This window comes from Pogoniulus pusillus, chromosome 3 (genome assembly GCF_015220805.1).
Source record: "Pogoniulus pusillus isolate bPogPus1 chromosome 3, bPogPus1.pri, whole genome shotgun sequence".
NCBI lineage: Eukaryota > Metazoa > Chordata > Aves > Piciformes > Lybiidae > Pogoniulus > Pogoniulus pusillus.
In genome coordinates, this window is record NC_087266.1 from 4,977,163 (window position 1) to 4,992,314 (window position 15,152).

The 15,152-nt window shown below is 38.4% G+C and overlaps 1 protein-coding gene across 6 annotated transcripts in view; it reads left to right on the forward strand.

Moving 5' to 3' along the window:
• PICALM (phosphatidylinositol binding clathrin assembly protein) overlaps positions 1-15,152 on the forward strand; it is a 77,224-nt gene that overhangs the window by 40,885 nt on the left and 21,187 nt on the right. For 3 of the 6 annotated variants that reach the window (XM_064169066.1, XM_064169083.1, XM_064169092.1), the window contains exons 7-14: positions 101-207; positions 1,467-1,508; positions 2,218-2,303; positions 3,465-3,588; positions 3,930-4,066; positions 6,924-7,024; positions 11,805-11,954; positions 13,725-13,805. In XM_064169066.1, coding sequence (XP_064025136.1) covers positions 101-207; positions 1,467-1,508; positions 2,218-2,303; positions 3,465-3,588; positions 3,930-4,066; positions 6,924-7,024; positions 11,805-11,954; positions 13,725-13,805 — 828 coding nt within the window. The remainder of the gene's footprint in view (positions 1-100; positions 208-1,466; positions 1,509-2,217; positions 2,304-3,464; positions 3,589-3,929; positions 4,067-6,923; positions 7,025-11,804; positions 11,955-13,724; positions 13,806-15,152) is intronic. The other 3 variants (XM_064169093.1, XM_064169098.1, XM_064169074.1) reach the window with 2 other exon arrangements.

Consider the following 15,152-nt stretch of genomic DNA (forward strand, 5'->3'; position numbering starts at 1 on the left):
GGCATTTTCTGTTTGTCTTGTTTTACATTCTGTTATTTTGCATATCCTTTGCCAAATGTTTGATTTTCTTATTTAATGCAAATATTCTTACTGCTTGCAGAAAAATACTTTGATATGAAAAAGAACCAATGCAAAGAAGGCCTTGATATATATAAGAAGTTCCTCACAAGAATGACACGGATCTCAGAGTTCCTTAAAGTTGCAGAGGTAAACCTTAGTCATTCAAACTTTGCCCTTTATTTGACAAGCTTATAAAGTGGTGATTTTCTCATAAGGGAGATATTTCTTCCAGCCTGATTCAGTTCCATCAGTGGTCATCTTGCTAGTCTTTTCCCTGGTGATTAGCTCATTTAAGGACTGTGTTGAAACATCCAAACAGAATGTTTAATGGTTTATCTTTTACTTAAGGAGAAGAGTATGTAAATATGAATGTTAATAATTCCCTGGTTACCTGGTAATGCTGAGCTTTCTTTTGAAGAGCTCTACTTTACCAAAGTAACTTCATGAGGATCTGTTACCTTCTGTGATTCTGCCTGTGTTCTAGTTTGAAACAAAGAATTCTGCTGTAAGTTTTGGATCACGGTAGTGATCTAGTGGAAGTTGCACAGGAATGCATCCAGATAGGTTTTGAAAGAATTTATCTTTCTCTGCATCCAGATAAGGAGACTCCACAACCTCTCTGGGGAGCCTATTCCAGTGCTCTGTGACCCTGAAAGTAAAGAACCAATTCCTCATGTTGAGGTGGAACATTCTGTGCTGTAGTTTACATCCATTGCCCCTTCTTGTATCATGGGGTGTAAGTGAGAAGATGCTGTCCTTTCCCTCTTGACACCCAGCCCTCATATACTTATATAACTTTATTAGATCCCCTCTCAGTCTTCTCTTCTTCAGACTAAAAAGCCCCAGTTCTCTCAGCCTTTCCTCACAGGGCAATGCTCCAGTCCCTTTGTTGGACTTTCTCAAGGAGATCCCTGTCCCTCTTGATGCTGGGAAGCCCAGACTGTGCTAAACAGCAGCTTCACAAAGAGGAAATGGAGACAAGTAGATGAACATGTGATCGATTTTTTTTTTTCCATGGAATCATAGAATCAACCAGGTTGGAAGAGACCTCCGAAGATTATCCAGTCCAACCTATCGCCCTATCAGGTGTTTTGTTTTAGCAAATGTATGTGTTGTGCCAGTAGGTCTGAGATTTTATCCCATAAACTGTGGAATAAGCAAAACTCTCCAGCCTCCTTAACATTCTGAAATGTGATTCTTACTGTGTTTTTTTCTAACATTGCATCTATTAAAATATTTCTGTAACACATCTTCTTCAAATGTGTATACATTTAACAGAAGAATTATGGAGATATGAAATGTATATGGAGAGGTTTGTGCTTTTTACATGACTTCATCTTAATGTTTTATCATCTCTGCCTTTAACAAAAGCAAACAGGTTCTAAAGCTCATTTGTTTTATTACAGCAAGTTGGAATTGACAGAGGAGACATACCAGATCTCTCACAGGTAGATTAAACCTATTATGTGTTTGCCAGTACTTGTCTGTTTGAGGGTTGCTTAATCAGAAAAACCTGGCATTATGGCATTCACTTAGGCTTTCTTGCATACACTGTCACCATGTTGTTTCCAAGTTTGTGATTAAATCCAACCTCTGTCAGAGCCTGGCTTGTGTATGCATTGTAAAGTATTACAGATCCTATTGTAAAGTATTACAGATCATTTCTGTCATATTTTAATTGAGTTTTAAGGCCACTGATTTCTATCATAGTTGACAAAATTTCTATCAGTGAGTTCACATAATGAAGCTGCAGTTCTTAGCAAGCTTGGTTTTGGCCATATGCCTATGGAAGTCATAGTGAAGGCTTGCAGACATACACATAAAAATGACTTTAGCTACAATTTACATTGTAGTCTCTCTTAAGATACTCTTGACGGCTTTTGATTGTCTGCTTGCTGTTTCCTAGCTGTTAATCTTAACATCTCTTGACATATTTCAGTACTCACTGGCGAGTCATTATGACAGAAAAATTTAGTGAGGAGAGTATATCACCTGGTATTTCAAGTAATGAAATATGTATGGGGTGACAAGATGCAGTATAAGTATTCTGAGCTGTTGTACCAGTTGCCCTACCGTTGCATTCTCTGAAAGTCTTTCTGACTGCTGATTTGCTTTGCCTTAGATTCTTCAAATCTGTTCCTGAATGTCTTTTTGCAGGCACCAAGTAGCCTTCTTGACGCTTTGGAACAACATTTAGCTTCTCTAGAAGGGAAGAAAATCAAAGATTCCACAGCTGCAAGCAGGTGCTTATGCCCCTTATCCTTCTAAACAGTTGTTAAATTGAATGTTAGTTTCTATTTCATTATAAACTAAATCTTGTGTAGGCTACCTTGAAGATACTGTATTAGCAGTGATAGAACAGCAAATTATCAACTTTTGCCGAGTACTTCAACTTCTTCCAGGTCAACAGAACTAGAATCTAGGGAGCTGCAGGCACTTGCTGTAGAATTCCTTGTGTAGTAGTTACTTTTAATATCTAATCTTGAACTTCTGAAAAGTTTTTTTTCATTTACTGCCTGCAAATGTTCTGTTTAATCATTAGACTTATGTGAGGCCTTCAATAGTTATTTTTTAATGTCCTTGAAGTACTCAATCACTTCCTTTTTTTGTCAAAAGCAAGGAAATGCTTCCAGAATGGATGCTTAAGAATGGATTGTTAAACTAATTGAGGATTAAAGCCATAATGTATATGGTACAAAGCATTCAGTGGGTTTGAGTCCTTGTTAAAACAGAGAACAGTCCAGAGAAATCCTCTAAGAAGCTAACTTCATTATCATAATATTGGGAAAATACTTGCAACATTAAATAACATTTCTTTATTGCATGTTCAAGAAATAAGGCAGTTATGTTTCATATGTTCTTGTTTATGGTAGTGACAATATTAGTGTTTAGCACCATTTTGTTAGCTACATTTTGGATTTGTTTTCTTTCAAAAGACTCCTTTAGTTTGTTTTCAAAGCATTTGTTTTAAATCTTTTTGGCACACTCTTAAGCATGATGATAAATTGCAAACTTTCCCCATGGATGTGCTAGTTGCATTGATAATTTCTTGATTAAAATTGTTAAATTAGCAACAGTTTGGAGCCTGGATTATCTACAAATAATGCCTTCCTGGGCAGTCAGGAAAAGAGCAAAGGCTTCAAGCATTTCTGTGATGCATTTTGAAGTGGAAACACATAAGGAGGAAGATCCAAAATCCAGCGTATAAGAGTAGGTAGCACAATTTCTAGGTGTGTTAATTTTGCAGTTTGTGTGCCAAATCTTACTTGAATTTGGATTATATCTTAGACTGTACAACACCATGTTAAAAGGAGACTGGGTGGATACCAGCAAAGTGTTCTTTAGATGTTCCTATCACGTGTCAGCTATTAATAGCCGGCTTTTCTCCTGTCCAATTACTTTAGGGCTACCACCCTTTCCAATGCAGTCTCTTCCCTTGCAAGCACTGGCCTGTCCCTCACAAAAGTTGATGAAAGGGAAAAACAGGCTGCGTTAGAGGAAGAACAGGCTCGCTTGAAAGCTTTAAAGGTAGGCATACAGTATTTGTATTTGAAAACACTTTTGCTGTGTTCTTCTGGATAGCTTATTAGAATTCTTAAAGGAGCAAAAGGTAAAACCAGATTATACTGAATGTGCCCTGTTGGTAGGGCACTGCCAGTAAAATCTCACATATGTGTATAACTTGTGGAGGGTTTGTTAAAATAGTTTCTGGAGGATTTGTACCACTACTGACTGCTGTAACTGTAAGCGGCTGACACTACTGTGTGGAGTAAACAAAAAGGGCTCTTAAGTTCTGCTTTACTTACCGCCCAAGTCATACACACAAATGATGTTCCTGGATTTCTTATGCCAGCTCACTTTCCCAACAGGAGCAACGTCTAAAAGAACTTGCAAAGAAACCTCATACCTCTTTAACAACTGCAGCTTCTCCTGTGTCGACCGCAGCAGGAAGCGTAATGACTACACCAGCCATTGATATTTTTTCTACCCCTAGCTCTTCAAACAGGTATGCTTAATAGTGTTGCTTCCCTGTGAGGTGCAATGCAGTTAGGGTTTCCTCTAAAATTACACTGCAGAATGTATATTGCACATAATTGGGTGGGTGTAGAGTGCATTAGTAATGTGATAAGAAATAGTGTTTTGAGTAGAAGTTGATGAGAAAATAGCCCATTGCTGTAAATGGCATAAAAAAGTGTGTGTTTTATTGTCCATTTGCAGAATGGTTTCTGATACAAACCAACTGCTGAGAGCCCTTGTAGCTGTTCTTGGTCAGTCAGCCAGATGGTTGGAGTTGTAAAACACACGTGCTTTGTCCCCAAAGAACCTTAGAAGTTAATTTGAAAAAAGCTAAATAGAATTCACTGTGGGAGGTCATAAAGATGAATACTGCACATCATGTTGCATTTTTAGATCTTTAAAAGTAGAGTGGTAACAAATGTTCTTGGTAGATGTTCAGGAGAAAGGAAAGCCTGAAAGAGCTGGAAAGAAGAGAGGCAGGTTTTGCAGTCGAGTTCTATCTGGAACATCTCTGTCTGCAAGGGCTTGTAAAGATAGTGCAGGAGTACTCACTGCACACTACTCCTGATGCGATTTTCTAATAGCAGGAACTGTTGGGGTGAGTTCTGTAAAATACTTCTCAAATCAAGCATCAGCAGAAGCTTTTATCAGTCTGATGGTTTGGGCGTTACCCGCCTCCCCCACCACCTCCCGACACGCACACACTTGTGAAAATCACCCAGACTAGACTCAGTTGAGCTGGAAATTAGAATAAAGCTTTATATTTACAGCTTAGCACAATATGCAAACAGATATTTACAATCTATACAGCTATAGACAGAAATACACAAGTTAAAAAATAATGCAGAAACACAGCAGCCCTCTCAGAAACCTGAGTCCCCAGGAGGGGCTCCCAACCACCCTTCCACCTCCTCTCCTGCCCTCTACCTTATCCCAGACTTTGCCTTACATTCAAGGTGAGTTTGGAGAATTGGCATGGAGGGTTAGGAAGCAGACGGTTAGTTAGACAGCCGATTAGAGAGAGAAGGGAGGCAGCCAGAGAGTATCTCTCTTATGTGTTTGTGTCCTTGTTTTTATCCATCTCAGCAGGCCTATGAGTGAAGTAGACATCACCACTGTTTCCTTTTCACAGCCTATAATCTAATTCCTCTCACTAAAATATCCCAGCTAGGCTCAAACTACCACAATCAGTATGGAAGGCAGGAGCTCTCTGAAAGCATGTTTGCTTTGAGCCTGATCTTAAACCTAAAGGATTGCTTGGTAGTTCTGTTAGAGCACATTAGAATTTAGTGTTCTTTTAAAGTGGTCAGCATTTTGACAGCCTTCTTTGCTTGTCAGAAAGCTGTTGTAGAAATTACTTGACATCAAATATGTGAAAAATTGCTGAATCACACATGAAGAGCTTGAGTCTGTCAGTGTTAGTAACTGAAAGACTTCCTTGAATATTCTTTCTTTTAATTTCTTTTTGGAGGTCAAAATTGGACATTGGTGTATACTTTTTACTTAAAATTTGAATGTCTCATCTAGCTTCTGACCACAGAAACATCTGAGAAAGCTTGTTCAGACAGCCAGAAATGCTGCTTAGAGAGTGACAGCATGAACATTTTCTTCTAAAACTTAAAAAGCTGGTTTGTCTTCACGTTTAAATTGAGTTGCTGGCAGCATGACTGTTATGAGCAAAGAACAGATTTTTACAGCAGGAGCTGCCATAAAGGGGATATGTTGGGTCATAAGTTCAGTTGGTTGCTATTAGATGCAATATGGCCAAGCAAACTATCAAACAAGCTTTACCTTGATAATTATCTTGGTTCTGCTGCTGAGATTTTAGGGCTATGCTAGACTGCTGCTTTTTAATAGGAGCTGTAGTGGTAAAATGTGATTGAAGTTCACTGTTGAAATGAAATGGTGGAAACTGAGTGATACAAATTATTGGCTCAGCCAGAGAATATACAGAGGCCTCAGATGTTACTAGCCTTTGAATTCTTTTACCAGTCTCATTTTGAAGGATGCTTGGATGCCACAGGGACTGAGATTCTCTCCATATTAACAGCCATATATGCAATTTTTTGTTCATTTTTTGTGTCAGAGGTCTGACTGAATACCATTTTTTTTTTTTATCATTTGATGACTAAATTCAAGTGTGAAGTGAACTCTCTGCAAGAGGATGCATTTTACAGTTCCTATTTGGCTCTGGAAATTCATTGCAGCTGTTGTATTTTAGACTCCTCATTTCCATCTTGAGTCTCAGTTTGGTTTCAAATAGTCTAAAATGTGCACTTAACTGAGTTTTTGTCCATACACCTGATCTGTGATCAAGTTTTTCAAGGCTTCTTGTATTTTGCTTTCCCCCAAGTTCTTTAGTAGCTCATAGATATAAGCCACTTTCTCAGCAGTGGGTCATAGTGGAAAGATAGAAGTTATGGAATATAGCTGTAACATTTTGATGGTACAGTCCATTAGAGTTCATCCTGTCAGTCTGCTTTTGTCACTGTAGGGCTTTCATGAGATTATTCTGGAAGTTGGTGAAGGTGGCTGAACATCATGCTCTAGCCCTGGTGTTGAACTGTGAGGAAAATGAGAAGACTGGTTGTCTTTCTGGCTTAGACAGCTTTGACAAAAGTCATTTGGCATGATACAGAATGTAGCTTGCTAAACTAACACTTTTCTGCAGATCTGAAAATGAGAAGTTCACCAAACTTCCTGATTTTTCGGCTTAGTTCCAGCCATTTTGTAACAATGAATATATTTGTAACAAAGCCTGCCTTCACTGTTGACAGTTGCTAGCACTTGCCTTGTATTGAAAACTGTGACATAGTTCAAACAGTTGTATTAATTTGTCTTTATAGCACTTCAAAGCTGCCAAATGATCTGCTTGATTTGCAGCCAACTTTTCATCCGTCTGTACATCCTATATCTGCTGCTCCACAAGTAGGAAGTACCTGGGGAGGTAAGAATTCTGAATCAGATTAAGATTCAAATTGCTATGGCTGTGATCCTGTAAACGTACCCTCTAGACTGTGGACTGTTTCTTCCTTAAAGAGAGAGATCTTGAAAGGAGAGGTTACAAGTGGATGAAGGGAACAGGAAACACCAAGTCTGGGTATGGATTAAAATAATGTGGCAGCACGTGGTGATTACACAGAGTTTTGCGTTGAGAGTTCTTAGTAACAGTTACTTGAGTTGTTGACCACTTCTGTCAGCCTTGTAACTGCTGTCTTCAACTGGCACATAGCAAGTTCTAGAAACTTATCTGTGAGAAGTAAGTTGTGTGAAGATATCTGCCAGATAGCCCATGCTGCACACACAGGATATTGAATACAGAGTGTTTTTAATGGACGTTTTTGTTTTGTCTAATGTTAAATCAAATTTACAGGTGATAATAGAGCAGAACTTGGATCAGGCCTGAAAGGAGGAGAAGTCAGTCAAATATTGAAAACAGAAGGAAGCTCTTACAATATTCTCAGCTACAAAGGGAAATGAGCGAAAAGTTGCATTAGGGTCCCTTTAAATGAAGAGACAAAATTTATAAGGAACTCTTCCCTCTGAGATTTACTTCAGAACACTTAAATTGTCATCCTGCCCAGTTCCTGGGATGTACCAAATGAGACGTTAGATTATCTTATTGATACAGCCAAGCCCTTAAACCAAGAAGGCAAGTAAGAGCATTTTAGAAAGTCATGAATGTTACTGGAAGATGAGTGTGAGTGTTAGAGCATTTAGTCATTTACTCAAAGCTGTTTTCCCTTTTTGCTGCTTTGGAGTGGTGCAGATGACTTCTGATGCATGTAACATGCTGCCTGCTTGCACTGTTGGTTATAGTGGTGAAGGATTAAAAATCTCTTGTAAAGATGTTTCTTTTTAATTTTCTACATTAATGACACTTCATAGAATATTAAACTCCTGAACTACGTGGCTATTTCCTGATTACTTTTTTTTATTGATCAGTAAGGAGATTGCAAAGATGCTTTTATGATGTAAAGAACTGGGAGTCTCACAGCTCCAGGGAGTTTGCAGGTGTTGAAATAATTCTGTGGTGAAATGTTACTCCACTGTATCTTTTTATGATCTGTAGCTTTACCTAAACATCTTTCCAGTTACCTGGATATCATCATAATCAGCAGTATAATATTCTACTTTCCTATTTACCTTCTGATGTGTACTTTGCATATTGTGTGCCTTCTCATTGGCAGGGAAATAACACACAATTTTGAGTGATAGGTGCAATACTAATATATGTGGTAGCTTCAAAAATAAGTAGTTCACTTGTCCTTTAGTTTTGCTGAGCAGAGCATCTTTTGAGAGAGATGCAGTGAGGAGCATACAGAGGTATGCACAGATTTCAGTGTTTAATAGGCTTACAGTTTGGAAATGGAGGAAAATGTTGTAGCTCATCTTCTCCAGTTACTGGAAAATGTATTCTGTTTCAGCTTGTCATATTTGTTCCATGGGTGAGAAATGAAAGAGGAAATTACTTTCCTCTCCAAGGTCACATCATGATCTAGGATTTCTTTATTAACCTGGAAATTGAGCCTGAAAGCCTGTGTTTGTTCAGTGTTTTGTTAGTCCTGCTGAAAGTCTCCAGTAAGTTATTGGTATGTCTGCTTACTGTTGATGTATTTCTGAGATTTAATTAACCATGAAGATTTCAGATTGGCTGCTAAAGTTTTAGGCTAAAATTCTGAGGTCACCATTTCTTGTTACCTTTCATGGAAAAAAACAACTAATCCAAAATAAACCAAACCAAACATCTTTTTGGCTTTACAGACGTGAACACTCACTTCACGTAGGTGAGGTAGATAAGAAGTGCTTTCCACATTTTACAGATGGGGGAATGTGAGCAATTCCCTGACTTGTCTGAAATCATACAGCAAGTCAGTGACAGAGCCAAGAATGGAACCTGAACTATTTCCAGTCCTGTACTCTAACCACTGCACAGCATCCTTCCATTAGGTAATTTTTTGACACGATGATGTTTGTATTTGGTGTATATGGTGACATTGAGTACCCATCCAGAGAAAAGTTGCAATGGACTAAATTCAGTTATAGTTACAGATTTTGTGCAGCAGCTCTTAAGTGTGTAATAAAAAGATAATTTGTTACAAACCTATTATATTTAGATTACTGCCTTTTGTTATTCAAAAAATGGTAAGCAAACAACGTTAAAAACCCCTGGGGAATTGCTTCTGTAGTTTTATGTTTACAGTTTACTTCTTTTGAAACTGTAAGTGATGGCACTGAAAACCCTTTGTTCTCTCAAGTAAAATACTTCTACTTCTAAATTACCCAACTAGAAGTTTGCAAAATTCAAATGATCTTCTAAATGCACGTGAGTCATTAATGCCTAGTGATAGCTTGAAGGTGCAGAGTAATTCCATTGACACAAACAGATGCTATGTGTATTCAGGGATGAAATTGGGTGTTAGAAACATTGAGTTGTTGCTGTCAGGAGAGGTAGCAGTTCTTGAAATCTGACTATGTTAGGCTATAAATGACCCAAACCCAATTAATTTTCAGTTACCTTTGTCACCAACATTGGCAGGTTTGAGACTTGGACAAGATTGAACATGCTGGCTAGAATCAGTGTGAGGGAGGTGAGCAGAAAATCTGAGAACAGATTGCATTTCTCATAAAAGCTCAAGCTAGACTGTACTGCATTGTCTTACTAGTCAAAACACATGAAACACCACACAGAACCTTGTGGTTTTGGACCAGAAAGTAGTATGTAGTAAATTTGCTGTTGATTACATGTGTGAACATGTAAAATAGTTCCAGTGGACAGCAGTTTCAAGCAAATACGATTAAAAGCTTTTTATGTTTTTCAGCTGTTTTCATACTCTCTTATCTGAGCTGTTTATTGGGATTGTTTGGAGACCTTGCTAGCAGTGTCTGGTGTGTTTGCCAGCTATCAATTTGTACTTAAACTTCAGAAGAAAAACAAATGTATCAGTGTGGAAATAATCAGTTTGACCTGTTTGGATGTTTTTTTCCACTTACAAGGAGAACCAATAGAATCAGAAGAATGTGAAGTGGCAAGGTTAAAAAGGAAGCAGGAGCTGATTAAAGGATAATCTGACCTAGTTTATTGTCAGATCTGTTTGTTCTGCAGCTTTTTTGAATAGCATTCAAAGCAGGCAACAGTTTGAAGCAGTACCTGAAAGCAAGGACTTGGTTTTATCAGACTGGCTGATTACTAACGCTTCTGTGGACATGCCAATGTTACTATCTAAAATGTGCCTAAAACAATCCACAGTTTGATATTGCTGTTACATATTACAGATACAGTGTTAGTTTATTCTACTTATCCCTTATGCAGTGCCTGACACTGTCATTTTATCGATTCAATGATTTAGTAAAAGGCTTTTTTTATGGTATCTCACTCATTCTTGTAACACAGCCAAGCAATCTGGGAGAGAAGTCAGATCTTACTGAATAAGATACCTTGAGCTTGCAGGAAATCAAAACATTTACTAAACCTGCAAAAAATAATTCAGTTACAGTCTTAATTTTCTTCAGGACTTGCATGTGGCCAAAATCTGTATGTTATCAACTGTGTGGGAGGCTGTCCAGCTAAGAATAGGGAGGTCAGGTTCAGGGAGAGAAAATTACTTACGCTTTGAAGCTGCTGCTCACATCACAGTAGCATTTACAGAAGTTGTGGCTAAATCTGTACTCTAACCAGATTGAAGAGGAAAGAAAAAAAATCTCAGAAATTGAAGTACTTGGGAGAGATTTCTTATTATTCAGATTATCTCTCTGTAGTGCTTTTTGCCTAGAAGTGTAACCTGCAGTTCTAGGCACTGTGATAAAGCAAGTAGCGCTAAATGCAACTCATGGTGAGCTGGCCATTCTTGCATGTGCCACCCAGGATTCATGTGCTTTGAAGCCAGACAGCTAAGCCATAGCTACTTCTGTCAGCAAGCATTGTAGCTGCCTTTCCTATCATGTGTACCTATTAGATCCAGGAGTTACAGGAGTATTTTAGCAAAGGAATTGTATCCAACCTCAAGCCTTGAAACTCCTATACGCTTCAAGAAGTTACTTGCATGGATCAGTATTTCTTTCATTTCTCAGTACAGTCCAGCAACTTTAATGAGGAACATTTTCCTTGTCATTGCTCAGGGGCAGGTGTCCCTCAAAGCAGAACAGATTTTTGCGTGCTTGCAGATAATGGCAGCAAGCTTGTAAGGAGAAGGCTGTAGTTTTGTATGTTTCCTTGGTGTATTTGTAGCTCTTGAAAATTTCACGAGGCTTAGTAGCAACAATCCATAAGCACAAGCTGAAGAAGTGCAACTTTGTTCTTTCAGTTTTTAAAGCAACCCTCAGGATGCTTGCATTAAATCCTCACTTAGCTGCTGGTGTGCTGTTCCAAGTGTCAGGACATGAGTGAAGCAACAAGTGCTTGTGGTTAGAGGAATAACATACTAATTTTCAGTGCAAAGCACACTCAAGAAGTAACACAATTTATGAAACCAAGTTAGTATTAAATAAATAAGTATATAAACAATTGTGTAGGTATTATCTGTAGTATTTCTCCTGAGCAGAGAACAGGTAAACCTGGACAATTTGAAAATTGAATGGTTAGTTAGGTCATCCCATGTTTAGAGATGGCTGGAAAAAAATATACTTCCTGGTCTCTTCTTAAGTCTTACTCTTCTGTATCTAGGAAGTAGCATGTAACTAAATCCATCTCCCTTTTCTTCTTTCTCTTGCTCCCTGGAATTGGACAGATCCTTTTTCTGCTACTGTTGATAGTGTTGATGATGCCATTCCAAACCTAAATCCTTTCCTTACAAAAACTAACGATGCTGCTCATCTGTCTGTGTCTTCTGATGTGTCTACTTTCACCAGTAGGACACCCACACATGAAATGTTTGTTGGTAAAGTACCATTTTCAACTAATTTCCTATTTCCTAAAATTAACATTTCCGTTTCTATTTATGGGGCCTTTCAGGAACTTAACCTGCTGTTTTGGAGCTAATTTTGTGCTGGTAGAACTTGATTTAGTAATTGTGCCATCATGATAGCATTGAAATCCTTGCTTAGCTACATAGATGTGATTCTACCTGGTATAAAAGAAGTCAGTTGAAGCATCTGAGTTTTACACAGTCTCTTATGCTTGAGAATTATAAGGTAAAATATTAGATACCTCTGAGAATGGAAACAAAATGCTGCTACTTGGTTCCTTGGTTCTTTTTAAACTATTTTTTTGTAGTTGATACCTTTTTTTCCCATTTGTACTACCAAAACTGGTAAAGCCGTGCATATTCTGGTTCATGATCTACTCAACCTATTTGCCTATTAGGCAGTAAACTGACTCAGCTTTTTAAAACTGTTGAAATCTTGGAAGTGATGAAGCATGACTGTCACATTAGAAGGATTTCTAATATTTTTGGTAGTGCAGCTACACAGTAATTTGATTACTTTTCAATATGAAGAATTCAGCCTTCATAAACTAAAAATCAATTAATTGCATGTCAGTTCTGTTCTGAAATAAAGCTGAGCTTAAAGACAATTTCTGCTGCTCCACCAGGGTTTTCTTTTTGCACATTGAACTCCACTAGAGTTGATCCCAGAAGAATCCAGACTTTCAGAACAAAGAGGTCTTTAGTATCTCTGAAGGTTTGTGGAGATGAAACGAAGGGATCTCTTCAGAGATACTTCACCTATGCTTTGTCACCTTATCTAAGTAGTTTCTTGGCTTGTCTTTGGTTAGTGGAGAGAGAAAGAAGGCAAGATCAAGCACAAGAGCTCCCGCTGTGAACTGCACAGTCCCAGGAAGAGAACTCTGCAATAACATGGCCTATGCCTTAAATCACTCTTTCCACACTTCAAATGAAATTGATGTGGTTCATATGAATGTAGACTGCTCATTTGAAATGCAGAGTTGTTTTGTAGGGCTGCAATTCAGTCAAATCACTCTCCTCATTCCACTTTGTTCTGCAGTCATACAAAACGCTGTGCCAGTGCAGGGCTGTTACCGAGGAGCCAGGTGGAATTTTGTGGCAGATGCTGATCTGTGATCACAGTCCCAAAGCTGCTGGAGAAGGGTGGCATTGGTCCATTACATTCCCTTCCAATGTCTCCTGCTCTGTAGATGCACCTAGAACCAAAGGGTGATTTCCTGACAGACTGATACATGAAATCTTAGATGCAATTTTAGCTGTACAACAAACAACGTGGCTGTGGATTTAAAATAACTCTTTCTGATTCTTTAGATCATTACAATCCATTTACTGCACTAAATCCCTTTGTGGCAACCAAATATGAATCTGCTATTGGGCTGTATCCTTATACTTCAGGTATAAGAAAAATGCCTTGAAACTTTTACACTCATTTCTTCCAAGGGTGTAAAACATGGCATTTGCTTGAAATAAAAATAATGCTTAGACTAGTGTAGCTGTAACTTTGAAACTGTGCCTTCCCCTTCTGTGTTATAGATAATGTAAACTTGTTTCTTACTGTGTGTCTAGTGTGTATTGATTTCATTTCCACTGGTTCAATGTTGTTAGACTATATGTGTGGATTTAGCCACTGACCTGAAATTAATTTTGGAGTAGCAGATGAACAGTGTCTTTTGGTTCTCTTTCTGTGTAACTCTGCCTCTTCTCCTTTTCTGGCTTTCTCTCTTGTGTCATATGCCTTATCAGACTCTTTTTGTGGTCCTCAAGCTTACCCTAACGCTTCTCATTTCCGCAATGAGCCTTCTTCTGTAGCTGGTCTATTTGGAGGTAGGTAATGGGGTACAGCCATACCACAGACACAGCAAACTGAATGTGTTGTGTGCCTAGAACTACTAGGTATGTTGTTGGCTACAGAGGTGTGGTGTTACAGCAACTCCAACTTGTATTCACGTGCTTGTGCTAAATATGCTGTCACAACTGGTACATATTCTTTCAGCTTGTGCTAAACTAAGGCTTATTTAATCTAACCATGAAATGAGTATCTCTCCACTTCAGGACCTCTTTTATTTTATGTGTCACTACATAGCACACAAGATTTGCATGTTATAACTGCCTTCTCATCTGAACTCTGCCTCATTGCTTTTAAGATAAAGGCATTGGGATGTTCTTGCTGCTTATGGCATTTTTGTTGATATATTACTCTTAAACAGTGCACTAAACTAGTACGAAGCATTGCAATGGAACATGAGACGGGTATCTGCGATGTTAAGTAACTGGGCAATTGTTTGTGCAGGTGTGTGATGTCTGTATAGAAACCCAGTACTGATCCTGGCTCTGGAATACCATCCTGACAGTCACTCAACAGGCTCTGGACTGTGACAGATGATAAACTGTCTAAACCAGATTGAACAGGGAGTGCTAACATTGCTAGTGTGGAGGTTGTCAGAATACCTTCAGTCAATGGTTTGTGGAAGAGTTAGTTCTTAAAAGCACCGTAGAGTTACACTTTGGTGTCTTGGAACAGAAATCAGAGTAATTTAACCAAAGGTTACATAGTATGTATGACTCCGTTCCTTTGTTTCCTATCCAAAAAGGGGATGATGAGTTTCTCTCAAGTCTTTTCTGTTTATTCCCTGAAGGAACTCCATTAAAAATACTGACCTTTCAAAACATCCATGTTAGACAAAATGCCCTGGGCCAGTGGTTGATACCAGAAGTAGGATTTAGTCTTTTTCAGAGGCTAGATCAAAGGAGTTGTGTTGTCTTCTGGCTTGTCTCATTTTGTTAGCTTCATACAGCTTGCATCTTCTGAAAAGGTGAGAGCAGAAAACTCAGCTTGTTTCAGCTAAGGCTATTTTCTGAAGAAAAACAGGAGCTATCCTAAGTCAAGTTTTCTGTTAGTACAGGCACTGTTTTAAGAGTTGTAGGACATCCCAGCAAAGGAATTCCTGTCCACAGTGTTTGAAATGGCGTGTTACAACTCGACAGTACACACGTCATCAAGATACTCATTTTGGTTTGCTGTTTATTTACTCCCTGGCTTTTCCCACATTGCTGCTTCCCATGTTTTGCTGTATGCTGTTTTCTTTGATTTCTTTTGACTGAAAAGTACATGCTTTAAATTCTTCGAGATGAGTGATTTTGAGTTACGAGTTACATCTTCCTTTAAGACAA